The 27,543-nt window shown below is 45.7% G+C and overlaps 1 protein-coding gene and 1 long non-coding RNA gene across 8 annotated transcripts in view; one reads left to right on the top strand and one right to left on the bottom strand.

Annotated features, from left to right (window-relative positions):
• The window catches only part of LOC144291588 (uncharacterized), a 156,747-nt gene that overhangs the window by 103,431 nt on the left and 25,773 nt on the right, over positions 1 to 27,543 (top strand). For 5 of the 7 annotated variants that reach the window (XR_013358917.1, XR_013358915.1, XR_013358913.1 and 2 more), the window contains 2 exons: positions 20,035 to 20,111; positions 23,042 to 23,118. This is a non-coding gene — a long non-coding RNA (uncharacterized LOC144291588). The remainder of the gene's footprint in view (positions 1 to 20,034; positions 20,112 to 23,041; positions 23,119 to 27,543) is intronic. The other 2 variants (XR_013358918.1, XR_013358914.1) reach the window with 1 other exon arrangement.
• LOC144291344 (uncharacterized) lies at positions 783 to 19,814 on the bottom strand. Its single transcript, XM_077860880.1, has 10 exons — positions 19,747 to 19,814; positions 17,041 to 17,098; positions 7,660 to 7,699; positions 6,843 to 6,927; positions 6,407 to 6,515; positions 5,903 to 6,019; positions 4,170 to 4,363; positions 3,522 to 3,578; positions 2,612 to 2,805; positions 783 to 2,379 (listed from the first exon to the last, which is right to left on the bottom strand). The coding sequence occupies exons 1-10, from the start codon at positions 19,812 to 19,814 to the stop codon at positions 2,012 to 2,014; spliced, it is 1,290 nt and encodes a 429-aa protein (XP_077717006.1). The 3' UTR covers positions 783 to 2,011.

Genomic DNA, 27,543 nt, shown 5'->3' with positions numbered 1-27,543 from the left:
TAGAGTTGAGGGTCCACTTCTGGATTCTCTGTTCTGTTCCATTGATCTCTGTGTCTGTTTTTGTGCCAGGACCACACTGTCTTGATGACCACAGCTTTGTAGTACAACTTGACATCCAGCATTGTGATGCCCCGGCTCTGGTTTTCTTTTTAAATATTCCCCTGGCTACTTGGGGTCTTTTCTGATTCCACACTAATCTTCAGATGATTTGTTCCAACTCTCTGAAGAAAGTCCATGTTATTTTGATAGGGATTGCGTTCAATGTGTAAATTGCCCTGGGTCACGTTGACATTTTCCCAATAAATGAATTCTTCAAATCCATGAGTATGGAATAGTTTTCCATCTCTTTGTGTCCTCCTCAATTTCTTTCAGACGTGTTCTGTAGTTTTTCGAGTGGGGATCCTTTACCTCTTTGGTTAGGTGTATTCCTAGGTATCTCATCCTTTTGGGTGCAATTGTCAATGGGAATGACTCCTTAATTACTCTTTCTTCAGTCTCATTGTTAGTGTATAGACATGCCACTGATTTGTGGGCATTGATTTGGTATCCTGCCACGCCGCTGAATTTCCTGTATGAGTTCCAGCAATCTTGGGGTGGAGTCTTTTGGGTTTTCTAGGTACAATATCATGTCATCTGCAATGACGGAGAGTTTGACCTCTTCTTTGCCAATTTGAATGCCTATTATTTCTTTTTGCTGCCCAATTGATGAAGCTAGGACTTCTAGTACTATGTTGAGTAGCCATGGTGAGAGTGTACGTCCCGGTCGTATTCCTGATCTTAGTGGAAAGGCTCCCAGTGTTTCCCCATTGGGAATGATATTTGCTATGGGCTTTTCGTAGTTGGCTTTGAAGATGTTGAGGAATGTTCCGTCTATCACTACAGTCTCAAGAGTTTTGATCAGGAATGGATGCTGTATTTTGTCAAATGCTTTCTCTGCATCTATTGAGAGGATCATCTGGTTCTTGTTTCTTCTCTTGTTGATGTGATCCATCCCATTGACTGCTTTACGAGTGTTGAACCAGCCTTGCATCCTGGGGATAAATCCCACTTGGTCATGGCCAGTAATCTTCTTAATGTACTGTTGGATCCTGTTGGCTCATATCTTGTTGAGAATGTTTGCATCCATGTTCATCGGGGATATAGGTCTATAATTCTCCTTTTTGGTGGGGTCTTTGGTTTTGGAATTAAGGTGATGCTAGCCTCATAGAATGAGTTTCGAAGTATGAATGGACCTAAAGTACCACGATGTATAATTTAAAAGCAACAGAGTCAATTTTTACAAAGTTAACTTATCCTTTATTACAAATAAAATTTATGAAGCAATTATAGAGGTTTACAAAAAACACAAAATACAGAAACAGCACAATGAAAGGGGAGGGGAAGGCTTCAATTGTGCTGCAGCCATCACAAGCTGCTGCTCGGGGGCCAAGGCTGGTGGCTCCACTGAGGCAGGTGGCAGTCCGGCCCTTCGATGAACTCGAGAGCCGGCACCGGGACATGTTCCTCCTTCTGGGGTGGCCAAGAAGCAGGTGGCTCCTCCAGGTCGGGACAGTGAATCAAAGGTATGACCCCCAGGTACTTTGGCTTGACCTCAGTAGCTGGCATCTCAGCCCAGGCTTAGCTTTCAGCACCAGCAGCTGGGACCGGCTCGATCACCTCAGGCCCAGGAGCTTCAGCAGGCCCCACAGTCAGCCTCGGGGCGGGGCTCTTGCCACGATGGTTCAGGGTGTTGCTCGGGGTCCGAAGCCGGTTGCTCCCCTGAGTGAGGTGGCTGCTCCAGCACATCAATGACCTCGATAGCTGGTGGTGGGGCCCGTTCGGCTTCCAGGGCTCCCAAGGGTGCAGGTGGCTCTTCCAGGTCGGGACAGGGATTCAGAGGTCTGACCACCACATACCTTGGCCTGAACACAGCAGCTGGCATCACGGTTTGGGCCAAGCCCTCAGCTCCAGCAGCTGGGACCAGCTCAATCACCTCAGACCCTGAAGGTGCAGCAGCCCCCACAGTCAGGGCTCAGGCGGGCTCTTGGGGTGGTTCAGGGTGTTGCTCGGGGTCTGAAGCCGGTTGCTCTACTGAGTGAGGCGGCTGCTCCGGCACATCGATGAGCTCGATAGCCGGTGGTGGGGCCCATTTGGCCTCCAGGGCTCCTAGGGTTGCAGGTAGCTCTTCCAGGTCAGGACAGTGATTCAGAGGTCCGACCATGTATCTTGGCTTGAACACAGCAGCTGGCATCATGGCTTGGGCCAAGCCCTCAGCTCCAGCAGCTGGGACCAGCTCCATCCCCTCAGACCCTGAAGGTGCAGCAGGCCCCACCGTCGGAGCTCGGGCGTGCTCCTGGGGTGGTTCAGGGTGTTGCTCAGGGTCCAAAGACAGAGTATCATCTCCAAGAAGACAAAGTATCATCACCAGGATGGACTTTCCACGTCCCTCTCAAATCAAGGACACTCTTCCCACCGCTCAATGTGTGTGAGTGCAAGAGCCCTGGGAGGTCTCCCCAGACTGCAGCCCGTGGGGATGGGGTGTGAGCCTACCCACTGCTCCGGCCCAGCAACACGGAGGCTTGATCTGTGTGACCCACCCTGTCCCCAACTCGGCCACCCCAGTCCTCCTCACCTCCACCCACAAACTCCGCTTGATGGAGATTTATGAAACGCCAAAGGTAACACTCGGCACGACAGTGGAGCACTGAGCCTGGCAAGTACTGCCCCGTGAAGTTCAGCAGCTTTGTCAGGGCAGGAAATTCTGGGGGATCGTGGAAGTCCTCCTCATAGTAGTCCAGCCAGATGGTCAGGAAGGAGGACATGGTGCTGGGGAGGGACAGGTGGGCAGAGGCATCAGAAGACAGAGCTCCCTCACACAGAGGTGTCCCGGGGAAGCCCTGCAGGAACCGGGGCCCTCGGCCTCCCATGCGGGGCTGTCGGAGGCCAGTGCTGCTCCTTGTCCACCTGTCACCTGGCGGTCCAGTCTGCCACAGCCCTGCTCGCTGAGGAGGGGCTGGCACAAAGCCTCTGTGCATGGGAGCCCATGACCAGCAGTGTGACCATCACTGTTTTTCCTGGGGAAACTTCCCTCCCGTGGGTCTGCCCTGCCTCACTCATGAGGGGCCCCCAAGGGGTGTCCTTCCACTGACTCTAATCTCCCACGGGGCGGGGGCCGTCTGGTCCGTGAGCCCTCACTGGCTCTCCTGAGCACCTGCCATGCACCCGGGTCCAGGTGCCACCAGATTGGTGAGTGCGATGCTCCCCACACCCTCTGCTCTGGGTCCCAGGTGTGGGGCAGACAGAGGGTTGGGGGGATGGGCATGGAGGAGGTCACCCTTTGGTGTCCCAGTGCTCTCCCACAAAGCCCACATCCCACCCACGGCTCTCCTTTGCTCTTTTCCTGAAGGGGCCTTAGACCCTTACCCTGTCACAGGAATTGCAGACGTGTGGGGTGAAGGGTCGAGCAGCCCCTCCAACCCACAGCCCCCTCGCGGCCCTCCTGGAGAGGGAAGGCTCCCCTGCATGGTCCAGAGCTCACTCACATTTCCCACTGGTCCAGGATTCCTTCGTTCTTGCAGGAAGCTACGATGTATCGATATCTAGAGGAGGGCAGGGGGCATCACATGAATCGTCCTGTGGACCCGATCTCTCCTCATAGCTGCTGTCACCTCTGAACCCCAACTAGTCCAGAACCCTGGGGGGCCGTCAGCTCTGTGCGTGTGGCCATGGGCAGCTCCTGGAGAAGCACCTGCACCTGCTGGCACTTCCTGAATGCTTGAGGAATGAAAGGGCTCCGGCCAGGCCCATGGCTGATATCCGAGTGGGCCTGGGCGCCCAGGTGTCCCCAGGGACCCCTACTCCGAATGCCCCAGGATATAGACCCCAGATGGACTCAAAACTCCCTTTCAATGGCAAAACAGGCCAGCTCAAGACCCTGGTGACGGTGAGGAGGCGGCACAGGCTTTGTCATGGGGAGAGAAGACGACTGATGAGCACAAGCACAGCCCCTCTAGCCGACCTGCCACAGGCCAGGCACCGGGGGCTGCCCTACAGGACCCGACTAGGCCCTGTGTGACTCTCCTCCAGTCGGAGGAGCAGCCCAAGGGACCGGGAAGTTAAGCAACATTCCCCAAGACTCCCAACCAGTAGGTGGCCCATCCCACTGGGCTGTGGAGGGTCAGAGTGCTCACTTTGCAAACAGCAGGTCCAGCACCTCTTCAGGGGTGCCATATTCCACCAAATAGTTAAGGAATTCAAATATGGACAGGTTATCAAAGCGCAGCAAGGCGGGCACCAGTTCTTCTACCTGCTGCTCCAGCAGCTCCCTCCGGCTGGGGGTGGTTGGGCAGATCCGATTCTTCCTCAGGGCTGAGGCCCTTTCAGCCTGAGGTGGGACAGAGGGGATGTGCAGCCTGCACTGTAGCCTCCAGGAGACCTGGGAGTTGGAGCGCAGACCACAGCCCGAGCTCTCAGTGGCTGCAGGGGGCGGGGGGGGGGAGGAGTGCCCACAGCAGGGACACGGGGCTTGACGCCTGCGGCTCAGTCACTTAGCATCTGACTCTCAGTTGTGGCTCAGGTCATGGTCTCAGCATCCTGAGATCCCACCCCTGGCAGGCTCTGCGCTTGGGGCAGAGTGTGCTTGAGGAGCCTGTGTCTCCCTCTTCTGCTTCCTGCTGTCTGTCTCTTAAACTGACAGACTATCCAATAAAGAAATAGTTTTAGAGGATAAATTTTCAAAAAAATTTGGATCAATACAAGGATCTCAAGTGGGAGGGGTCAGTATCCCAGGGCCGCTTGTCAGCTGAGTTTTGACAGCACCTCCCTGCATTAACGGCTTCACCCCTTGAATTTGACCACACGCCCCTCTCTCGAGGTGCCAACACGGAGACCTTTCCTTGGGTGGGAGGGCCCAGGGTGTGAGGGCTGCAGGATGTTCAGCACCGCCCTGTGATTTGGCAACAGAAGGGAATCGCATCGAAGTCCTGCATCAGTGAAGGGCTCAGTGGCTGTGGGAACCAACTGGCCTTCTGACATGTTGTGCAGCACACGAGGCCCCTGTGCCCGACCCCGGGAGCGGGGGCAGGGATGCGCTCCTTCAAAACCTAACTGCAGAGCGATAGACATAGTACAGTGAGCCCCGTGTCCCTTTGGGGAAAAGTCTCCCAACTCACCAGGACCATGCTCAAGCCTTGGAGAAGGTGGGGAAGGACGTCAGGCCAATGGGGCCTCCTGGGAGCACCAGTTAGGAGAAAGCATAGCACAGTGCAAACTACTGGAGACCGCATGCGATGAGACATGGTGTGTCTCTTCTTAAAAAGTTTTTATGGGCAGCCCGGGTGGGTCAGTGGTTTAGCACTGCCTTCAGCCCAGGGCGTGATCCTGGGGACCCAGGATCCAGTCTGACATCAGGCTCCCTGCATGGAGCCTGCTTCTCTCTCTGCTTGTGTCTCTGCCTCTCTCTCTTTGTCTCTCGTGAATAAATAAATAAAATATTTAAAAGAAAGCATTATAAAAAAAGTTTTTATTATTTATTCATGAGAGACACACACACACGGGTGGGGGGGCAGACACACAGACAGAGGTAGAAGCAGTCCCCATTCAGAGAGCCCGAGGCAGAACTCGATCCTGGGTCTCCAGGATCAGGGCCTGGGCGGAAGGCAGGCGCTAAACCACTGGGCGACCAGGCATCCCCTGAAGGCTCTATTCTGATATTCCTACAAATCTGTGCACAGGGACTCTGCATCTGGCCCAGGCAGGGGCAGGGCCATGGGGGCAAGTTTGGGGAGGAGGGGAATCCAGACTCCTGTAGCAGCAGGAGTCTAGGGGGGAGCCGAGGGGAGCAGCAGGCTGGCTTCTGGGACCTGGGGCCCTTCCTGCTGCATCGGGGCCCTGGGTGTCGGGTGGCCCCAGCCCCTGCACTCACCTTGAACCCTTGCAGGTCTCCGTTAGCTGTGCTGGGCTCCTTCCTGATCACCACCGGGGTGTGGGGGATGTCCTCTTCCTCCCGCCTCCGCCGCCACCCCTTGTCCCATGTGGAGCTCTGTAAAGACCGTGTGCGGCAGCCAGGCAGGAGGCCTCAGCGCCCGGTGTGGCCGCCTCGGCTGGGCCGCACACCCAGCTGACTCCATTGCAGACACACCACAGCACAGTTGGCACACACCTCCCCCAAGGAGAGCAAAGGGATGCGGCTGCAGGGCCTTGGGTTAACTCCGGGTCATGTAAGAGGCACCTCAGGAATCCTGTTTCCACCCTGCCCACCGTGACATCAGGGTGACCCTGAAGGGGTCACCGGGGAACCTGCTGCCCTGCAAGGTCCTCCAGCCTGGATGCGACCTGCCCACACATCCCTGGTTCCCTGAAACTGAAGAGGAGGGGATGGGGCTGCCCAGGATGGCTGGCACAGGTGGCCTGGCCTGCTCTGTATTACCCTACAGCGCCTCCTGAAAAGCTCCCTGAGGTGTTGGGTTTGACGGTGGCACCAGCGTCTCCAGCATTCGAAGCAGCCGCATCCCTGGGGTTCCTGGTGTTGCTCAAAACTGGGAAAGCCATCAGGGAACATCTTTCAGTAGCAGAAGTCTCCTGAAAGTGAGCCTGAGGTGGGGCTGCACTAGAATGTGGGGGCCCGGGTACAGGGGTTCCAAGTTCTGTTGGCCTCTGTTGTGAAAGAAGTGACCTCACTGCCTGGGACCCCCTCCCTGAGTCCACTCCTGGAGGGAGCTTCAGGAGCAGCGCTCGGGGCTGCCAACGGCCCCCCCCCTCCCTGCAGGCAATGGCCTGTGTGCACACAGTGACACAACCGCACCCCTGTCTACAGGCCCCAGGGCAAGACTATGTGCAGCCAGGGCCCCAGCCTGGAAACACACCTGGGTTCAGACACAACTTTCCATTCTTCCCTGGTTTTCACCCCGGAGAAGCCGTTGTGCCTGTCGGGGATAGTCTGCCTCTTGCCTGTGGGATAGGGATTATCCTAGCAGGTGCTTCCTCCAGATGTCCCCACGCCACTGTGGCATCATATCTGTGACATTGGAGGTGGGTGTCACGTGCAGGCAATACCTCCCACCACATGTTCTTCCTTGGTGTGTACATGCGTCCAGGCCCACAAGGTCCCTGTGTGCACACACGTGGGCACCGTTACCCTCATTCTGGAGGCCCAGAAGATGACAGTCCCACCGGGGCAGGGATGGGCAATAGCTTCCCACAATCCTAGGCTCCTGAATCCAAGGCAAACCCTACAGTAGGTGTGGGAGTCTTGGCCTAGAAGGTGTGAGGCTGTCCTTATCCTGAAACCCTGCCTGTCATGTTACGGGCCATTCCGTCATTTCCACTGGGTGAGCTGTGGACAGCGGTGCACCCAGTGGGTCACCCTGACCTGGGCTCTTCCTCAGACTGGAACGTGCTGGAATGCCTCCTGTCTGGGCTGTCAATGCCCACCCCCACCCCATCACATCCCCATGACTGTAGCCAGTTCCATCCACACAACCTTTTCTCAGCCCCCTGACAAAGGGGAGGGGCAGCCTTGGCCCCCAACGGAGGACACAGAGCTGGCTTCATGCCCCCTTCTGCCTCCTTCCCAGGCTGTGATCCTGGCGAGGCAGTGGGTCTTCACCTCCTCCCCTCAGTGGCCCCCTGGAGCCCCAGCTGCTGCGTTTGTCAAAGCCCCACAGTTTGTCACAGCCTCACCTCCGGAGCTCAGGACCCAGGGAAGCACCAGGCTCTCTTTCTAGGGAGCAATTTGCTCTTTCCATTCCTGATATTTTTCCGTATTTTGTCCATCTTCCCCCCTGGAGCATGAGCTCCGAGAGGGAGGATCTGGTCTGTTTATCAGCTCGGGCACTATCTGTGCTCAGGGCTCAGCAGCTGAAGGAGAAGGTGGGAGGATCCATCCCACCACGGGCCAGCTCAGCGGTGGGAGCCTTATTGACTTGGGGCATTTTAAAATACTTGTGCTTTTCTTTTCTTTTTTTTTTTTAAGGAAACTCTGTGCCCGATGTGGGACTCAAACTCAGGACCCCGAGATCAATAACCACACGCCCTTCAGACTGCTCCAGGCAGGCGTCCATTGGTCATTTAAAACTAGTAGACTGATAACTATTTCAGTTAATTTGGTGATCCACATTGCTGAATTACCAAGTGACTCCCCCAATGTCAGTACTGCGTCAGCACAGATTGCCCCACCTGACAGCACTGAGTGGCTGTTCAGATTGGAGACTGAACTCGTTCACGGGGTCTTTCAGGAGCCAGGGTGGCTCCTCCATGGGCCTCCTTCCTCCCTGGGAGGTCATGCACCTCTGCAGCCAGCAGCACAAGGGGAAGACAACAAACACAGGCATGAGGGAGGGGGTCTCCAGCCAGGTCTAGCAGGCCTGCATGTCCACCTTTATGCTCACTCTGTGTGTTATTTATTAGAAGTAGTATTCATTTTTAGGATTTTATTTATTTGTTTAAGAGAGAGAGAGCGAGAGAGAGCGAGCACGCATGATCAGTGGAGACAGGCAGAGGGAGAGGGAGAAGCAGGTGTCCTGCGAGCAGGGAGGCAGAAACCCAGGAATTCTGAATCATATCCCACAAAACAGAGAAAACACATCACCAGATCTGCTCCACAAAACAAACAAAAGGCATCTCCTCAAGCTGAATGAAAATTTTCTACTTGAAGTACAGACTGTATGAGTGAAACGAGAGCAAGATTTGTGTGTGTGTGTGTGAGAGAGAGAGTGAGTGTATATGTAAAGTAAATCTTTTTTTATATCAATGCTGTTTTGTATAAACTAAAGAAAGCAATGTCTCAGAGAATCTGCAATAACCAAATTGAAAGCTTCTTGAAAATATGTAACTGCTATTAATTAGCTTCATCTGTTTTGGATTTCAAACCATTAGCATTTGGCAAAGGAATAAAACAACATAGAAACTAGGATCTCCTATATGAGTAAAGAGTTCAGTGCAGAATTTTGAGGGTGAGTGTTTGCTGCTTCACCATTATGATCAAACGGAAACTTCATTCCTTCAGATAAAAAGGGCAATGTTACCCCAGCAATGTTACAGACAGCAACTTTCTTCAACCTATAGGAGGTAGGTTCTTCCTATTTTGGATGAAAGTTTAGCAAAACTTTCCAGAGTTACCCACTGAAGAAGCACAGCCTGACACATTTCTTTCATCTGGACACCGCAGAAGGCTGAAGTATTTACAGCAGATGGTATTCAGTGTAATGTTATCATACCATGGATTATCAAAATATCTCCTTTCATCACCTTTTGTTTGGAGTTCTTTTTTTTAAAAGATTTATTTGTTTATTTATTTATGAGAGAGAGAGAGAGAGAGAGAGAGAGGGGCAGAGAAACAGGAGGAGGGAGAAGCAGGCTCCATGCCGGGAGCCTGACGTGGGACTCGATCCCAGGACTCCAGGATCACGCCCTGGGCCAAAGGCAGGCGCTAAACTGCTGAGCCACCCAGGGATCCCCTTGTTTGGAGTTCTATCTGGAGTTTTATGTATTTGAAAAATCCAGGATGAATCCTCAGTTGTAGAAGAAAAATAGACTGTGCTCTAAGCTTATATGTGAAAATGCTCCGAGAAGGTTGGTTTGCTCTGACAAAATTCATAGAAGAGCAGTATAACCAGAACAATTCTGAGGTCTCAGGCTGCAGGACTTGAGAGGGGTCGTCACTGGGGAAAGGCAATGTTGATGTGCTGTGCGGTGCCAGAGGAGATAGCATGTGTGAGGGGGCTGGCAACAGGGCCTTTCTGAAAGAACACAGTGGTCATCAATTTCAGGTAAGGGCTCATATATGCCAGGCTCTGTGCTGCTTCATCTTTCTGACCTTTTCATCCTCATAACAACTCTATGAGATATGTCATGTTATCCACATTTTACAGATAAGAATATAGGGCCTTCGAGAATTGAAGTAAATGACCCAAGGTCACCAAGTGAGTGACAGGAACAGATGTCTTCTTGGGGCTATGCCCCACCATGGTCCACACTCAGTATCTACCCCATATGTCTGTTGACTGACTGGAATCTCAGAGGTCTTAACATCTCACATGTGTAAATGATTGGTTGATACGACCCCTCATCATCCACCAACCTCACAGATAAATCTAGATATTGTGTATATGTGTGTGTGTATTAATATTTATATTTATATTTATATATATTTCAAATTTCAGCTTTGCTGGTAGTACCTTACTGGGAACCTCTTGGAATACTAAATGGCTTGAATTATTTGTGTGAGAAAGGATCTTCCTACTATAGCAGGAGGATTCCAAAATGAAAAAAAAAAAAGGCATGAAAGATCACCAAATACGTCTGATTTACAGATTCGGTCCCTATACTGTAATCTTCTCTTTGTTCCTGTTCTTTGCTTACAATAATCATCACTGCATTTTGACTGCACTTCAAGTAGGCTGCTTCTTCAGCCTCTGACTTCTCTGATTACTGGCTCTTGATCTTTTGCTTTTTTTAATTTATGTGCATTAGTCTTTATCCCTTTAAAATCCACCCCAAAATCTGCTAAGCATATACATCTGGAATTTCAAATCTCACCCTGCCCCCCTTCACACATGGACATTTCTTCCTTTCCCTCTTAACCTCATTCATCATACATTTTCTGTTTATAGCTCTGGGACACCTTGACTCTGACACACAAATCAGCTTTTTCCTGAGCTCTTACTAGAACTGTGTTTCTCATTTACTCTTGGGCAGTATCCATCCTTATCGACTGAAGTTAGGAGTTGAATTATCACCAAAATAAAAGAAAAAGAAAGAAGAGATTTTTGTTATTACAGCAGAAATTATTTTTTAATCCACAACAGATGATTTATATTCATCAAAAATTTGTGCTGCTTTCAGCAAACAAGCTTACATATGAAGTCATCAGTTCTGTAAAAGGTGAGGAAGAAAACAACTAATTCAAAGAGAGCATTTTTCCCTCCTTTTTGGTATGCAATGTCAAAAACTTGAACAATTCGTATCAAATCAATTCAGTGGTAGAATGTGGTGTATTACATGAGCATGACTTGTAGTCAGGAGACTTTGGGTCTACTCCCACGATTTATTAGAGTAGCTGTGTGACCTTGGGATAAATTGCTTAAAACTATAATCTGAGTCATTTGTCTGTAAATTTAAGATGTTATTTAACTATGTGACCTTTAAAATTATGGACCTTCTGTGGAGAGTGAAACTTCCCTTAAGCCAGAGTCTTTAAAGGGGAGGCTAGAGTGCTCCCAGATCAATTTCCTCCCGGCCCTAGATCTATAAAGAAACAAATTCAAATCCCCAGTTGAAGCCTTCAGATTTGTTAAAATTAAATACATTCAAATATAATAAGAAATTAACATGAATACTAATGAATGAAAGTCAGGGGAAAACAAGAACAACACATTGAGGTTCTTGGGAATTTATAGATATTGAAATCATCAAATAGTATAAAATAATTATGGGTCAAGTATTTTAAGAAATTAAAGATTCTCAAAAAAAAGAAATTAAAGATGGAATAATAAATGAAAAAGGGTCAAAATGCAAATCTAATAAAAATACCAGGCACATTTGAAAAAAAAACATTTATAAATAACAGATAATTATTAAAACTAATAGCTTAGTGGATGTGTTAAACAGCGGAATATATGCAGCTGAAGATGGAGTTAAATCTGAAAGAAATAGTCAGGCTGTACTACATAGAGACAAGGCAGTAAATACAGAAGAGACATTAAGCTATATGGAGGGCATAATGAGTAATATATATAATTTGAGTTCCAGAAAGGGGAGATAGAAAAAAGGCAATATTTGAACATAGAAGGGCTAAGATCTTCCCCAGACTGACAAAAGGACATGAATCCACAAATAGAGGAAACAAGAGTCCAAATAGATAAAAGGAAAGTCACACCCAGATGTATGATAGTAAAACCAAAGAATAGCAAAGACAAAGAGCAGATCTTAAAAGTAGGCAGAGGGGAAAAAAGTAAATAATAAGGAGGGCAAGTAGGTATCAGTTTCTCAGTAGCAACAATGGAAACCAGAACACAGTGGAATATCTTCAGCGTTCTGAAGAGAAAATGACGGTCAAGCTAGATTCATGGATTTAACAAAACTATTTTTCAAGGACAAAGGCAGTAAAGACACTTTCAGATAAAGATAGATTGCATTTGCAACCAAGAAACCTTATTAAAGGTATTTTTAAAGAATGTTCTTTTTGACGCCTGGGTGACACAGTCAGGTAAGTACCTGACACTTGGTTTTGGCTGGGATCATGATCTCAGGGTCTGGAGATCAGCTCCACGCTCAGCATGGGGTCTGCTTAAGGCTCTCTTTCCATATCCTTCTGCCCTTCCCCCCGCTCTCTCTCAAATAATAAATCTTTTAAAAAAAAGAATGTACCTTAAAAAGAAAAATGGTTCTAGAAACAAGTTTTCAGGATAATACCCTTGGAAGAAAAAAAAAATACCCTTGGAAGAAAACATAGGGGTAAGTTTCCATGATCGTGGATTTGGGGATGGTTTCTAAGATACAACACAAAGAGCACAAGCAACAAACAAACAAACAAACAAAAAATACTGAACTTCAAAATTGAAGATTTTTGTGCTTCAAAGGACGTGATCAAAAACTGAAAGAACCCCCCCCCAAAAAAGGGAAAGAACCTACAGAATGGAAGCTATTATTTGTAAATCATATAAATCTTGTGTCTAGTATTCAGAATTTAGAAATTATACAACTGAACAATGAAAAGACAACCCAGTTAAAAAATGGAGACAAAGAATTGAATAGACATTTTCCAAAGAAGATACACAAATGGCCAACAAACACATGAAAAGATGTTCAACATCATTAGTCATTAGAGAAATACAGATCAAAACTGCAGTGAGATGCCCACTTCATGCTTAGTGGGATGGCTATAATTTTTTTTAATAGAAAAAAAACAAGTGTTGGGTAGAAGGTAGAGAAATTAGAACCCTTGCACGTTGCTTGTGAGAATTTTAAATGGTGCAGCTTCTATGGAAAAAATGTTGGTGGTTCCTTCAAAAGTTAAACATAGCATTGCCATATGAAACAGCAAATTCACTTCTAGTTATATCCCCCCCTAAATTGAAAACAAGTATTCAAACAGATACTTGTACACAAATGCTCATAGTGATACTATTCACAATAACCACATTATGCTGAGTGAAAGAAGCCAGGCACAGAAGGTCACATATTGTATGATTCCATTCGAAATATCCAGAATAGGCAGATCCAAAGAGACAGAAGATTACTGGTTGTCATTGGCTTGGGAGAGGAAGGAATGCAAAGTGACTGCTTAATTGGCATGGAGTTTCCTTTTGGGATAATAAAAATGTTCTGGAACCAGATAGAAGTGATGGTTGCACAACATCATGTATGTACTGTCACCAAATTATATGCATTTAAATGGCTAACATTGTGAATTTTAGGTTATGAATTTTGCCACAATACAAAAAAGTCAAAGGGAGCCTTGTGGCTCAGCCATTTAAGCATCCAGCTCTGGATTTCAGATCAGGTCATGATCTCAGAGTTGTGGGATCAAGCCCTGCATCAGGCTCCACATGGGGCATGGAGCATACTTAAGATTCTCTCTCTCTTCCTCTCCCGCTGCCCCTGCCCCCTATGCTGCCTACATTCATACACAAACACACTCTCTCTCCCCCTTCTCTAAGAAAGAAAAAAAATTTTTTCACAGATGCATAGAAATTAGCAAACATGTAGGTAAATCCAGACATTGTACAATATAAGTGATAATGATAATAATGTCTCATTTGTGTGGTTCTAAAAATGAGCATTAAAGTAGTAGACAACAACAAACATGTGAGTTGAGAAAAAAGTAATCAGAGCATTAAAGTTCTCACAAGACCTTATGAGAGTCATTCACTCTCAAGTGCTTTTGACTGTGATTGACAGTAATGAATGTTTTATAGTCACCCAGTGTACACACATATGTATATGACTGAAACAAAAATTTCTCAAAATAGTCCTTCCCTAACTATATATGTTGTACACTATTTTCTAATCTAGTTAATTTCATTTTTAAAAATGCTAATTGTCTCCCCTTAAGTTGACTCCATCAACCACTAATGGATTGTAACATGCTACTTTAAAACATAACAAAACAAACTGGTATCAAGAGTATGATGGCACCCAAGTAAAGATGTGGGTGAGAAAAAAAATTAAAAAGTCTTGAGTTGTTCACTATCTACTCTGATACTGGGTCAGGAAGCATATGCAAGTGGTGAATTGGCTGTATTTTCCACAATCTTTTGAAGATGTCATCATGTTCCAATATGGTAATCTCCATGGGGCGAAAGTATATTTCTACTAATTCACTGGAAACATTTTAAACAATTCTGAGTTTGTATAACATTCTGTAAATTGTCAAGATAAAGTTCTCTGGAGTATTCAATATGGATGCAAGTAATAGAATTTTTTAAAGATTTTATTTATTCATTCATGAGAGGCAGAGAGAGAGAGAGAGAGAGGCAGAGACACAGGCAGAGGGAGAAGCAGGCTCCATGCAGGGATCCCAACGTGGGACTAGATCCCAGGTCTCCAGGATCACGCCCTGGGCCGAAGGTGGTGCTAAACTGCTGAGCCACCCGGGGCTGCCCAAGAATCTCATATTCATCTCAAATTCATATATGCAAGCAGAATGGTCCATCTCAATTTGAAAAAATCAGAAAAGCTGAATTATGGTCTTACACTTCTTATCCTCTTGTTATTTTGGATAAGTGACTTCATTTGCCCTGGTTTTCTCATCTGCAAAATTAAAGGGAACTTTTAAGTTTTTCCTAAAAGGAAATCTGTGATTCACTCTAACAAGTCTATACAAAACCTTGAGTGCTCTCTCTCTCTCTCTCTCTCACACACACACACACACACACACACAACTGTATTGCATTAAGATGAAGGAAATTTGGGGCGGCCCTGGGTGGCTCAGCAGTTTAGCACCACCTTCGGCCCAGGGCCTGATCCTGGAGACCCAGGAAAGAGTCCCACGTCCGGCTCCCTGCATGGAGCCTGCTTCTCCCTTTGCCTGTGTCTCTGCCTCTCTCTCTCTCATGAATAAACAAAATCTTTAAAAAGAAAAGATGAAGGAAATTTAACATCGACCCTTATGAAACGTTCTCAACATTGGCATTAATCTATTTTAAAGTAGGAAGTGACTTTCATCACTGATGATTTATTGGGCATACTATATATTTTCAGACATGATTTTTTATTTATAAGACATTTGTGACTTTTTTAAAATTAGATTTTTGTTACTGCAACTTCAGAAGCTTTACCAGGTTAAGAAAGGGGATTATGCTGGTCTGAGCCTGTACCAGTAAATATGTCCATATTCCATGGTAGCTAAATGGCTCCTGTTTAAATTCTTGTTCCAACTGCTGCAAAGTACCTTAAGGAACAATGTTTGGTAAGGTATGTTTACACAAGAGATACAAATGTCTGTTTTTCCACCATAGCTTTTTGTTCATGTTAGCTTATCATTGAAACTGTCCATGCTCTCAAGTGATGTGTGACTAAGAGATTTGTTATCTTTAGTCCGCTGCTGTCTGGAAGATTTGTACTAGATGAAAGAGTAGAAAAGACACTCTCCACTTCAGCCATTCTGCATTATTTTCAGGTGCCTAATAGCCTTTTGATGATCTTGCTTACTGGGTTTTTAACGTTGTGTGCATGCCTATGTGTGTGTAGAAAATTTCAAACGTAAACAGAGTAGTGTAATGAGCCCCACTTACTCATCACTCAACTTCAACTATGAATATCCTACCATTCTTGTTTTATTTATACCACCCACTCCCCAGCCCCTCTGTTTGATTATTATTATTTTTTAGAGTTTTTATGGTAAAATTTACATACACTGAAATGCACAAATAATTGAACTGTTTTGACAACTAGATACACCTGTGTAACCTGTGCCCTTACCAGAGTTCCATCTCTTGAAAGAATCTTCCTCTGTCCCCAGGTAATTCCTCAAGTCCCCCAAAAGCATCCAGTGGTTTTTCTCACCTTAGGTGAGTTTTGCTTATTCTAGAACTTCATATAAGTGGAAGCATACAGTATTTCTAAACCCTTTTGTGTCTGGCTTCTTTTCTCTTGTGAGATTCAGTCATTTCATTGCAGGGATCAGTACACTAATGCATCCTTTTTATTACTGAGTGGTAAAATAATACCACAGCTTGTTTGCCCATCCTCATGTTGATGGACATTTGGGTTGTTTACAGTTTGGGGCTATTTTGAGTAAAACTGCTATGAGCATTCTTTATATCCTTTTGTGAAGGATATATTCCCACTTATCTTGGACAGTGACCTAGAACTACAGCTGCTGGACTATAAGGTAGGTATATGTTTAACTTTATAAGAGGCTACCCCACCCTGTACCACACTTTTACACTCCCATCAGCAGTATATATGAGTTCTAATTGCTCTGACTCCTCATCAGCACTTGGGATTTGTCAGTCTTAAATTTTAGCTACTCAGGCAGCCGGGTGGCTCAGTGGTTTAGCACCGCCTTCAGCCCAGGGTCGAGTCCCACTTCGGGCTCCCTGCATGGAGCCTGCTTCTCCCTCTACCTGTGTCTCTGCCTCTCTCTCTCTCTCTCTCTCTCTCTCTCACTCATGAATAAACAAAATCTAAAAAAGAATTTTTAGCTACTCTAGTGGATGTAAAGTAGTATCTCAATTTAGTGTTAATTTGCATTTCTGTAATGACTAAAGATATTGAGCGTGTTTTCATGAGCTTATCCCTTTGGCCTAATGTATTTTTCACACGTGGTTCCCTTGTCCACAACACTTACTATCTACCACCCTTTTCTAGTTAGCTACTTACACCTTATCTAGTCCTCACCTTATTGAAAGGAATCCTTCCTCCCAAAAAGTTAGGAGTTGAGGAAATCAGCCTGAAAGCTCTATGAGAAACAGTTTTCCAGAATCAGCATCAGCCACTGTCTTTTCGCAGTGCCCTTGAACTTAAGGCAGGGAAAACTTTTCCTTTACCCTCCTCCAATTCCCACTTTTGGAAATACAAACAGCCCAAGTCGTAGTTGCTCATTCATTTTGATGTTACCGGGTACAGAAGCTCGTAGGGCTGGGACTCCTGTGGAGACAGGGGCATACCATAAAATCTAAAAGGGAGTACCACGTGGAAATTTTATTGAAGAACAGTAAGCACCTCAGCTTCAGTATTTCCCTTTGAAGGGATAATCCTGTGGCTTTCAAGCCTGTAGAGAAATAGGGTGATTACAGTGTACAGCATGAGAAAGAAATACTTCTGGACACCTGGGTGGCTCCGTGGTTGAGCTTCTGCCTTTGGCTCAGGTGGTGGTCCTGGGATCGAGTCCCACAGCGGGCTCTCTGAAGAGAGTCTGCTTCTCCTCTGCCTATGTTTCTATGTCTCTCATGAATAAATAAATAAAACATGAACATATAAACATAAACATAATAAAACAATAAAATGTAAACAGCCTAATAATATATAGAAGTATATAATTTCTTCGGAATATAAACTCTTAAGTTACCATTGACTAGAAAAGCATCGCATTCTCTTGCTGTGCTCTGTAAAGCTTCTTCCTTGACCTGCTCCCAATATCTGCTGAGAAGATAAGCAAAAAATGTTCTCAGGCTTCCCTTAGTCTGACCTCCAGGGATTGCCTGGGGGTCAAGGAGGATCCTGTGTGGGAAGAGAGTAGGACTGCTATCAGAAGGGTTACAATTGATGCTTCTCCTATCTTTCCACCCTCAGTTGCTGGCCTTTTGGTTTCCTCCCATTAAAAAGAAGCTTTATTAGTGTGTTTATAAACAGTTATGCCTCTGAGTAGGTGATTTTGGCACACCATGTATATCCCCTTGTCACTCAACATCCCTATGCATGCTGATAAGCTTTCTGCTGCCAATACCTGCATCCCTTAGCTCTCCCCACAGGAGCATTCTTGGTGCCCGGTGGGCTGGAAGTGCCAGGGAGCTGACATCCCTGGGAACAGCCTCAAACTCATGACAGATGGGAGCTAGTGGCTAAGCCCTCCATCTTTCTTATCCTTTGGGTGAGACAACTCTCGGGTCTGCTCTACACCACTTCCCAGAGTAGCACAGTGGAAATGAGCCCAAGTTCCCCACAGCTATAACATACTCATAAATTCATCTACTGGCTTCCTTCCCTTCCCTGGCTCACTGTCCCCTCCTCCGCCAATGTTTCCTGAGATAGTCTTCCAAATAAACTCCTAGCCTTGGTCCTAGTCTCAGGGCCTGTTCTGGAGAAACCCAATGTAGGCTAGCTTAATAATACCAAGCAAACTCACTAATAAAATATTGGTATAAACATATTGTTAGTAAATCTTCTAATACTTTAAATGGTTCAGATCCAGCGTGGCTAAAGACCTAGCATTCATTTCGTTAAATTTACCTAGCATTATCCCCAAAATGTTATTGTTTCAGAATGCTTCTGAGGTAAAGATCTAGTTTAAGGAGTAATCTCAAAACCAGGGATGTGTATCTCACATATTTGAGTTTAGATGAAGAGTCAGCGACTTGATTTTTCAAAGCCAATTGGTATAATGTATACTATTGTTTCCCAGCATACTAAGATACTTCTGTGTATAATAAAAGATATCCTCAACATGTTTATATTTTGGTTTTACTCTCTTTAGCCCATTGTTTGGAAACAAAAATGGGAAGGAAGTGTAATTTTGCTGAAGAAAGAGCGCTGATGCTGGTGTATAGGTGTGCATGTATATGGACCCAGGAGTCCTCAGCGTCCCTTGCCCTCCACATACCCACCTAAAATATTTTGGCAAGCTTGGGTTTACGGATGTGTCATGAGTTAAGTTCAGTGAATAACTCCACGTAACATTTTATAGGTCAAGAAAACACAAGAGAAGCACAAATTTGAAACTGTGTCAGGGATTCATGGCACAAGGTATTAGATATTTTCTGTCACCAAATATGCTTTGCTTCATTATCCATTAAATATTTCATCTTAAATACCAGTTCCAAATCCATAAATTCAGACCTGAGCTTAGTGCCACATGCCCTTCTCAAAATAATTAGCTTCCAGATGCTTTAATATTAATTTCACTGATGCCTTTAGAGAAATTCTTGATGTCTGTTTTTGTGCCAGTACCACACCGTCTTGATGGTCACAGCTTTGTGGCACACCCTGAAACCCGGCATTGTGCTGCCTCCTCCCGCCCCCCCCCCCCCCCCGCAGTGGGTACCTTGGCTACTATTCCTGTGGCCATTCGGGGTCTTTCTGATTCCACACAAGTCTTCAGATGATTTGTTCCTGCTCTCTGAAGAGAGTCCGTGGTATTTCTGAGAGGGATTGCACTAGTTGTGTAAATTGCCCTGGATCACGTTGACATTTTCCCCAATATCCATTCTTCCAACCCAGGAGCATGGAACCTTTTTCCATCTCTTTGTGTCTTTCTCAGTTTGTTTCAGACATGTTCTGCAGTGTTTCAGGTAGAGATCCTTTACCCCTTTGGTTAGGTTTCTTCCTAGGTAGCTCATGCTTTTTTTTGGGTGCTGCGGTTGTATAAATGGGATTGACCCCTTCCTCGATGTCCCTTTCCTCGGTCTCATTGTTTGCGTACAGAAAGGCCACTGGTTTCTGGGCCCCGAGTTTGTATCCCGCCACACTGCCAAACTTGCTGTAGGAGTTCCAGCCGTCTTGGGGTGGAGTCTTTTGGGTTTTCTAGGTACGGTATCATGTCATCGGCGAAGAGGGAGTTTAACTTCTTCTTTGATGATTTGAATGCCTTTTATTTCTTTTCATTGCCTGATTGCTGAGGCCATGACATCTCGTACTCTGTTGAGAATAGCAGCGGTGAGAGTGGACATCCCCATCTCGTGCCTGGTCTTCAGGGAAAGGCTCCCAGTGTTTCTCCATTGGGAATGAGAATTTGCTGCGGGCTTTTCGTAGATGGCTTTGAAGATGCTGAGGGACGTTCCCTCTATCCCGGTACTCTGAAGCGTTTGGATCTGCCATGGATGCCATATTTTGTCAAATGCTTCTTCCTCTGCGTCTCTTGAGAGGATCATCTGGTTCTTGTTTTCTCTCTTGCAGATCTGATGAAGCACCTTGAGTGCTCTCCGAGTACTGAAGCAGCCTTGCACCCCGGGGATAAAGCCTACCGGGTCATGGTGAGTAACTTGTTAATAATGTCCTGTTGGATCCCGTTGGCTCGTAGCTTGTGGAGAAGGTGTGCATCCGTGTTCATCAGGGACATCGGTCCAGAATTCTCCCTTTTGGTGGGTGGGGTCTTGGGTTTTGGAGTTAAGGTGACACTGGCCTCCAAGAACGAGTTTGGAAGTATTCCATCTCTTTCTATCTTTCGGAGCAGCTTTAGTAGCACAGGTATGCTTTCTTCTTGAAGCGTTGGATAGAATTCCCCTGGGAAGGCATCTGGCCCCAGACTTTTGTGTCTCGGGAGGTTTGTGTGTTTGTTTCTAGGTGTATTTCTTATTGGGGTTCATTTTGCCAACATAGAGCATAACCCCCCAGGGCTCATCCCATCAAATGTCCCCCTCCGTGCCCATCACCCAGTCACCCCCAGCCCCCCGCCCTCCTCCCTTTCTTGCATCCCTTGTTCGTTTCCCAGGGTTAGGACTGTCTCATGTTCGGTCTCCCTTTCTGCCATCTCCCACTCAATTTTTTCTCCTTTCCCCTCTATTCCCTTTCACTATTTTTTTCTCATCCTCCCCAGAAGAATGAGACCATATGATGTTTGTCCTTCGCTGATTGACTTCTTTCACTCAGCCGTCATACCCTCTGGTTCCATCCAGGTCGAAGCAAATGGTGGGTGTTTGTCATTTCTAATGTCTGAGTAATCTTCCATTGTGTGCAGGGACCACTCGCCCTCCTTATCCATTCATCTTTCGATGGACACCAAGGCTCCTTCCGTAGTGTGGCTGTTGTGGGTGTTGCCACTCTAAACCTCGGGGTGCGGGTGTCACGGCATTTCCCTGCATCTGTACCTTTGGGTCACACCTCCACCAGTGCACCTGCTGGATCGCAGGGCAGATCGGTTGTTACCTCTCTGAAGCACCTGCACACGGTTTTCCACTGAGGCTCAGGGAGGGTGCCGAACCCTTCCGCATGCGCTCACAGGGGTTTGGATGCAGGCACCGTCCACCGTCAGGGCACGGCCTTGGGGTGGTGGCTTGAGGGCCTGGGTTGCTGTGCCCCAGGAACCCCGCGAAGGTCCTTGGCTCTTCCTTCTCCCCCTTCCGCCCCCTCCCCCTCCACCCCTGCCCCCCTTACTCCCTTACTCCTTCCGCCCCTGCCCCCCTTCCCTCTTCCCCCTTCCCAATCTCCCCAGGCTTGCCGGGAGCACGCCAGCCCCCCCTTGGTCCCTATCAGGTGAGTATGGCTATTTCTGAAATTTTTGAATTTTGAAAGCATTCTCCTTTCACCACATCCTCTCCAACATTTGTTGTTTCCTGTCTGGTTTTTTGTTCCCCATTCTCACCAGTGTGAGGTGGTATCTCATTGTGCTTTCGATCTGTATTTCCGTGACCCCGGTGATGTGGAGCATTGTCTCGTGTGCTTGTTGACCATGTCTATGTCTTCCTGTGTGACATTTCTGTTCGTGTCTTTTGCCCATTTCAGGGTTGGACTCCTGGTTTCTTTGCTGTTGAGTTGAATAAGTTCTTTAGAGATCTTGGATAACTCACGCTTTATCTGACAGGTCATTTGCAAATATCTTCTTCCATTCTGGAGGTTTGTCTTTTAGTTTTGTTGAGTGTTTCTTTTGCTGTGCGGAAGATTCTCATCTTGATGAATGATTCATTTTGGTCTTGTTTCTGTGGCCTTCATGGATGTATCTTGCAAGAAGTTGCTGTGGCCAAGTTCAAACAGGGTGTTGCCTGTGTTCTCCCCTAGAAGTTTGATGGAATCTTGTCTCACATTTACATCCTTCATCCATTTTGAGTTTTATCTTTGTGTACGGTGTGAGAGAATGGTCCAGTTTTATTCTTCTGCGTGTGGCTGTCCAACGTTCCCAGCAGCCTTTAGTGAAGAGACTGTCTTTTTTCCAGTGGATGGTCTTTCCTGCTTGGTCGAATATATGGTCTTGACAATAGAGTTGAGGGTCCACTTCTGGATTTCTCTCTTCTGTCCCATTGATCTGTGTGTCTGTTTTTGTGCCTGTACCACACTGTCTTTGATGAGCACAGGTTTGTAGCACAACCTGAAATCCGGCATTGTGATGCCGCCAGCTGTGGTTTTCTTTTCTAATATTGCTCTCGCCATTTGGGGTCTTTTCTGATTCCACACTAATCTTCCGATGATTTGTTCCAACTCTCTGAAGAGAGCCTGTGATATTTCTGATGATAGGGATTGTGTTCCATGTGTAAATTGCCCTGGGTCACGTGGACATTTTCCCAGTATATGAATTCTTCCAATCCAGGAGCATGGAGTAGTTTTCCATCTCTTTGTGTCTTCCTCAATTTCTTTCAGATGTGTTCTGTAGTTTTTTGGGTAGAGATCCTTTACCTCTCTGGTTAGGTGTATTCCTAGGTACCTCATGCTTTTGGGTGCAATTGTAAATGTTACTGACTCTTTCATTTCTCTATCTTCGGTCTCATCGTTGGCATAGAGAGAGGCCACTGATTTCTGGGCATTGATTCAGTATCCTGCCACACTGCTGAACTTGCTGTAGGAGTTCCAGCAATCTTGGGGAAGAGTCTTTTGGGTTTTCCAGGTACGGTATCATGTCATCGGCGAAGAGGGAGAGTTTGACTACTTCTTTGCCGATTTGAATGCCTTTTATTTCTTTCTGTCGCTTGATTGCTGAGGCCGTGACGTCTAGTAGTATGTGAGTAGCCATGGTGAGAGTGGACATCGCTGTCTCTCGTTCCCAATCTTCAGGGAAAGGCTCCCAGTGTTTCCACATTGAGGATGATAATTTGCTGAGGGCTTTACTTTCCGTAGATGGCTTTGGACATGCTGGGAACGTTCCCTCTATCCCTGTACTCTGAAGCGTTTGGATCAGGAATGGATGCCGTATTTGTCAAATGCTTTCTCTGCATCTCTTGAGAGGATCGTCTGGTTCTTGTTTCTTCTCTTGCAGATCTGCTAAGTCACGTGGCGTGCTTTCCAAGTGTTGAACCAGCCTTGCATCCCTGGTATAAATTCCACCTGGTCATGGTGAGTAACTTCTTAATGTACCGTTGGATCCCATCGGCTCGTGTCTTGAGAATATTTGCATCCGTGTTCGTGAGGACTGTCGGTCTATAACTCTCCTTTTTTGGTGGGATCTTTGTCTGCTTTTGGACTTAAGGTGATGGTGGCCTCCAAGAACGAGTTTGGAAGCATTCCATCTATCTTTCGGAACCACTTTAGTAGTAATAGGTACGGTTTCTTCTTTAAACGTTTGATAGCATTCCCCAGGGAAGCCATCTGGCCCTGGACTTTTGTGTCTTGGGAGATCTTTGATGATGACTGCTTCAGTTTCCTCCCTGGATATTGGCCTGTTCAGGTTTGCTGTGTCTTCCTGTTCCGGTTTTGGTAGTTTGTGGTTTTCCGGAAATGCGTCAGTTTCTACTCGATTGCCCAATTTATTGGTGTATAGCTGCTCAGGATGAGTTTTAAAGATCGTTTGTATTTCCTTGGTGGTGGTGGTGATCTCTCCTTTCTCATTCATGATTTTATTTTATTTTATTTTTTTATTTTCATTTTTTAATAATAAATTTATTTTTTATTGTTGTTCAATTTGCCAACATACAGAATAACACCCAGTGCTCATCCCGTCAAGTGCCCCGCTCAGTGCCTGTCACCCATTCACCCCCACCCCCCACTCTCCTCCCCTTCCACCACCCCTAGTTTGTTTCCCAGAGTTAGGAGTCTTTATGTTTTGTCTCCCTTTCTGATGTTTCCCACACATTTCTTCTCCCTTCCCTTCTACTCCCTTTCACTATTATTTATATTCCCCAAATGAATGAGACCATATAATGTTTGTCCTTCTCCGATTGACTTATTTCACTCAGCATAATACCCTCCAGTTCCATCCACGTTGAAGCAAATGGTGGGTATCTGTCATTTCTAATGGCTGAGTAATATTCCATTGTATACATAAACCACATCTTCTTTATCCATTCATCTTTCGATGGACACCGAGGCTCCTTCCACAGTTTGGGTATTGTGGACATTGCTGCTAGAAACATCAGGTTGCAGGTGTCCCGGCGTTTCATTGCTTCTGTATCTTTGGGGTAATATTGTATTATAATCAATTAATTAATTTTTGTTGTGTTGTTTATATATATACATTTATATATATAGTTTATATTTTTATTAAGTGTTTTATATGTTTGGTTGCTCCCACATTGGGTGCATAAATATTTATAGTGGTTAGATCTTCTTGTTGGATTGTCTCCTTTATTATCATATGGTGTCATATCCTTCTTTGTCTCTTGTTAATCTTTGTTTTAACATCTAGTTTATCTGATCTGAGTATTGCTACTCCAACTTTCTTCTGACATCCGTCTGTGTGATAAATATTTCTGCGTCACCCCACTTTCAATGTGCAGGTGTCTTCACATCTCAAATAAGTATGTTGTAGGTACTATAGAGTTGGATCTAGTTTGTTTGTTTTTGTCCATTCTGGCACCCTATGTATTTTGATTTGAGCATTTAGTCCATTTACATTCAAAGTAATTATTCATAAATATTTATTTAGTGCCATTTTATTACTTGTTTTGTCATTGTTTCTGGAGATTTCTCTGGTCCTTTCTTGTCTTTGTTACTTTTAGTCTTTCCTTCCCGCTCAAGGAGAGCCCTCTAATATTTATTTTTTTTAATTGAAGTTTGACTTGCCCACATATAGTATAACACCCAGTGCTTATCCTGTCATGTGCCCCCCTCAGTGCCCATCACCCAGTCACCCCATCCCCCTCCCTGCCCACCTCCCCATCTGCAACCCTTTGTTCATTTCCCAGGGTTAGAAGTCTCTCATGTTTTGCCACCCTCTCTAATTTTTCCCAGTCATTTTCTCTCCTTTCCCCTATAATTCCTTTCACTGTTTCTTTTATTCCCTGTATGAGTGAAACCATATAATGATTATCCTTCTCAAATTGACTTACTTCACTCAGCATAATACCCTCCAGTTCCATCCACATTGAAGCAAATGGTGAGCATTCTTCCTTTCTAATATTTTTTGAAGGGCTGTCTAGTAATCATGAACTCCTGTAGTTTTTGTTCTGTGTCCTTCTCAGCCTATTGATAGTGATATTATTAGCTTGGAATGCCTGAGGCACTCACCTGGGCCCCCACTACCTATGGCAAGTCCCCACAGACATTTTCCCATCGAGAGCCAATATTGTGGTTGGCATGGCCCTTGTGGCTCTTATTATTATTGGAAGATGTATCTCAGCAACAACTATCAAGGGACTTTGAAAAAAGAAATTTATTACTCAGAGATCTTGGAAGGCATATGGCATGCCCAAGAGCCATCAAGCAAGGTGTCAGATAGAGATTACAGACCTGGGTACTCTCCTTACTGAGATTGAGGGTAGGCTACCTAGGATTTCTTGGCTTTACTCTTTACTCATAAATTTAAAACAGAGCAGGAATTAGGGCACAAGAGGTGATAGCAGAGTTCCTTAAGTGGTCAATAATCTAGATTGCCAAGGACTTTCTAAAAAGGAAACTCAGATGGGACACCCTGGTTCCTTTTCTTATCTAGTTGTTTTAGCAGTAGTTGTATCATATAGCTGGCAATATGTTTATTCAAAATAGATGTCTTGGAAATGTATGCCTCAGCAATCAAAAGCTGATTTTCAGGCACTTACACTACAAAAACCTTGTTGAATCTTCTTTCAGAATGTATCTAGAATATTACCATTTTTACCATCCCCATAGCCTTGATCCAAGCCTACCCCATTTCTCACCTGTAGAACCACAGTGGCCCTAACCAGTCTGGGTTCCCTGGAGGCTCCTCTAACTGAGTAGCCAGAGTTAACATGTCCTATCTCATCCCTCCCAGGTTCAGAATCCTCCATTACCTCACTCAGCACCAAAACCAAAGCCTGTATGACCAGACCAAACCTGGTCTTCTTCCTTGTGCTGCCTCCTTCCTTCCTCACCTCCTTGTTCTTCTCTTGGTTCTTCTAGAAGTTCACCTAGTCACTCACCTCCCTGCTCACCACACTACAGCCCCAGATGGTTTTTTCACCCTTCTTGAGCACCAGCCTTAGCCTTCCACTCAAAGCCTTTGCACTGACTGTTCCCTCTTCCTGGATGTTCCCTCCCCACACAACTGGGGCGTCCCTCTTTCCCTCTCCTCAGGCCCTTCTCCCACCTCACTGAGGACTTACTGAAAGTCACCCTGATCAAAATCCTGACTGCCTCCCCCAACAGCTTCTGATATACCCGCCCCTGTTTTTCTGATGTAACATACCACACATTATAGTTGTTTAATTAATGTAAACTCTAACCAGAATGGAAGTTACAGAAAGGCAGGGAATTTTGTTCACTACTCTAGCCCTAACACTCAGAACAGTGCCTGCCACAACTGGAAAGTACCAGTTAGGTTGGTGAATAAATGCACAGAAAGATGGATGGATGAATAAATGGAAATAAAACTTGACTTAATTAGTGGTTACACCATAATGACCACAAGATGGAGACATTCTTTAATATAAATTCATCCCTACTTTTCCCTTCTGTTTGTTTCCCCATCCTGATAGTACTTCACTGCCTCTTTTACCTACACACATGCCTGGGTTTTACTCTCCGTGTGTGTGTGTGTGTGTGTGTGTGTGTGTGTGTGTGTTCTCTCTTTTGAATTTTGTGTCCCCTCTTGGCCACTTGTGTACTCCTCTGTCTACAGAGGCTCTGTTTGCAGGATGGAAGAAACAGGTTAGAACTGAAACAGATACCTCATTTATTTTTGTTTAGCCTACTGAATTTTAAAAATTTCTTTAGTAGATTTTTTGCATGTGTTTTAAATGGAAAAATAGCATGTTTGCATTTTGTATTCACGTATTTTTATGAAGCTAAATTGATTTACTTTTGGCTTCTGTGCCCTGTATAAAGTGCTGAGGTAGTGGGTCTGAATGAAATAACAGTACAAATCCAAAGATGTGCTTTTTCTTTTGGACCAAACTAGTTCCTTCTCATGTGGTTTCATCTTCAGAGGTGGCCAAGTCTTTCTTGGAGGAAAATGCTTCACTTCCCCGCTCAGGTAGCGCCTGGGGAGCTCAAGTCTCATTGACTTTTCCTCCTTAACACTGACTCAATGTCACATATGCAATGGGTCTGCTATCATTTATGCAGAAACCTATTTGACATTTCCTTACCTGGGATGAAACCCTATAAATTATAACTCACTTCTTCTTCTTCTTCCTCCTCCTCTTCCTCCTCCTTTTTTTATAGTCTTCATTTCTATTTCAATTCCAGTTAGTTAATATACAGTGTAATACGTGTTTCAGGAGTAGAATTTAGTGGTTCATCACTTACACACAATACCCCATGCTCTTAATAACAAGTGCCCCCTTTAATACCCATCACCTATTTAACCCATCCCCACCTACCCACCTCCTTCCAGCAACCCTCAGTTTGTTCTTCATAGTTAAC

This window comes from Canis aureus, chromosome 20 (genome assembly GCF_053574225.1).
Source record: "Canis aureus isolate CA01 chromosome 20, VMU_Caureus_v.1.0, whole genome shotgun sequence".
NCBI lineage: Eukaryota > Metazoa > Chordata > Mammalia > Carnivora > Canidae > Canis > Canis aureus.
Note: the sequence above shows the minus strand (reverse complement) of the source record. Positions and strands in the feature narration are given on the sequence as shown.

Excerpts from the sequence above, each read along its gene's own strand:
- LOC144291344 (XM_077860880.1), bottom strand. The coding sequence starts at position 19,814 with ATGGGGATGTCCACTCTCACCGCTGCTATTCTCAACAGAGTACGAGAT. Across the intron at positions 7,700-17,040 it reads CCTACGAGCTTCTGTACCCG|AAAGAGAGCCTGGTGCTTCC; the intron begins GTAACATCAAAA and ends ATTGCTCCCTAG. Across the intron at positions 6,928-7,659 it reads CTGGGTCCTGAGCTCCGGAG|GCAAGAGGCAGACTATCCCC; the intron begins GTGAGGCTGTGA and ends CCTATCCCACAG.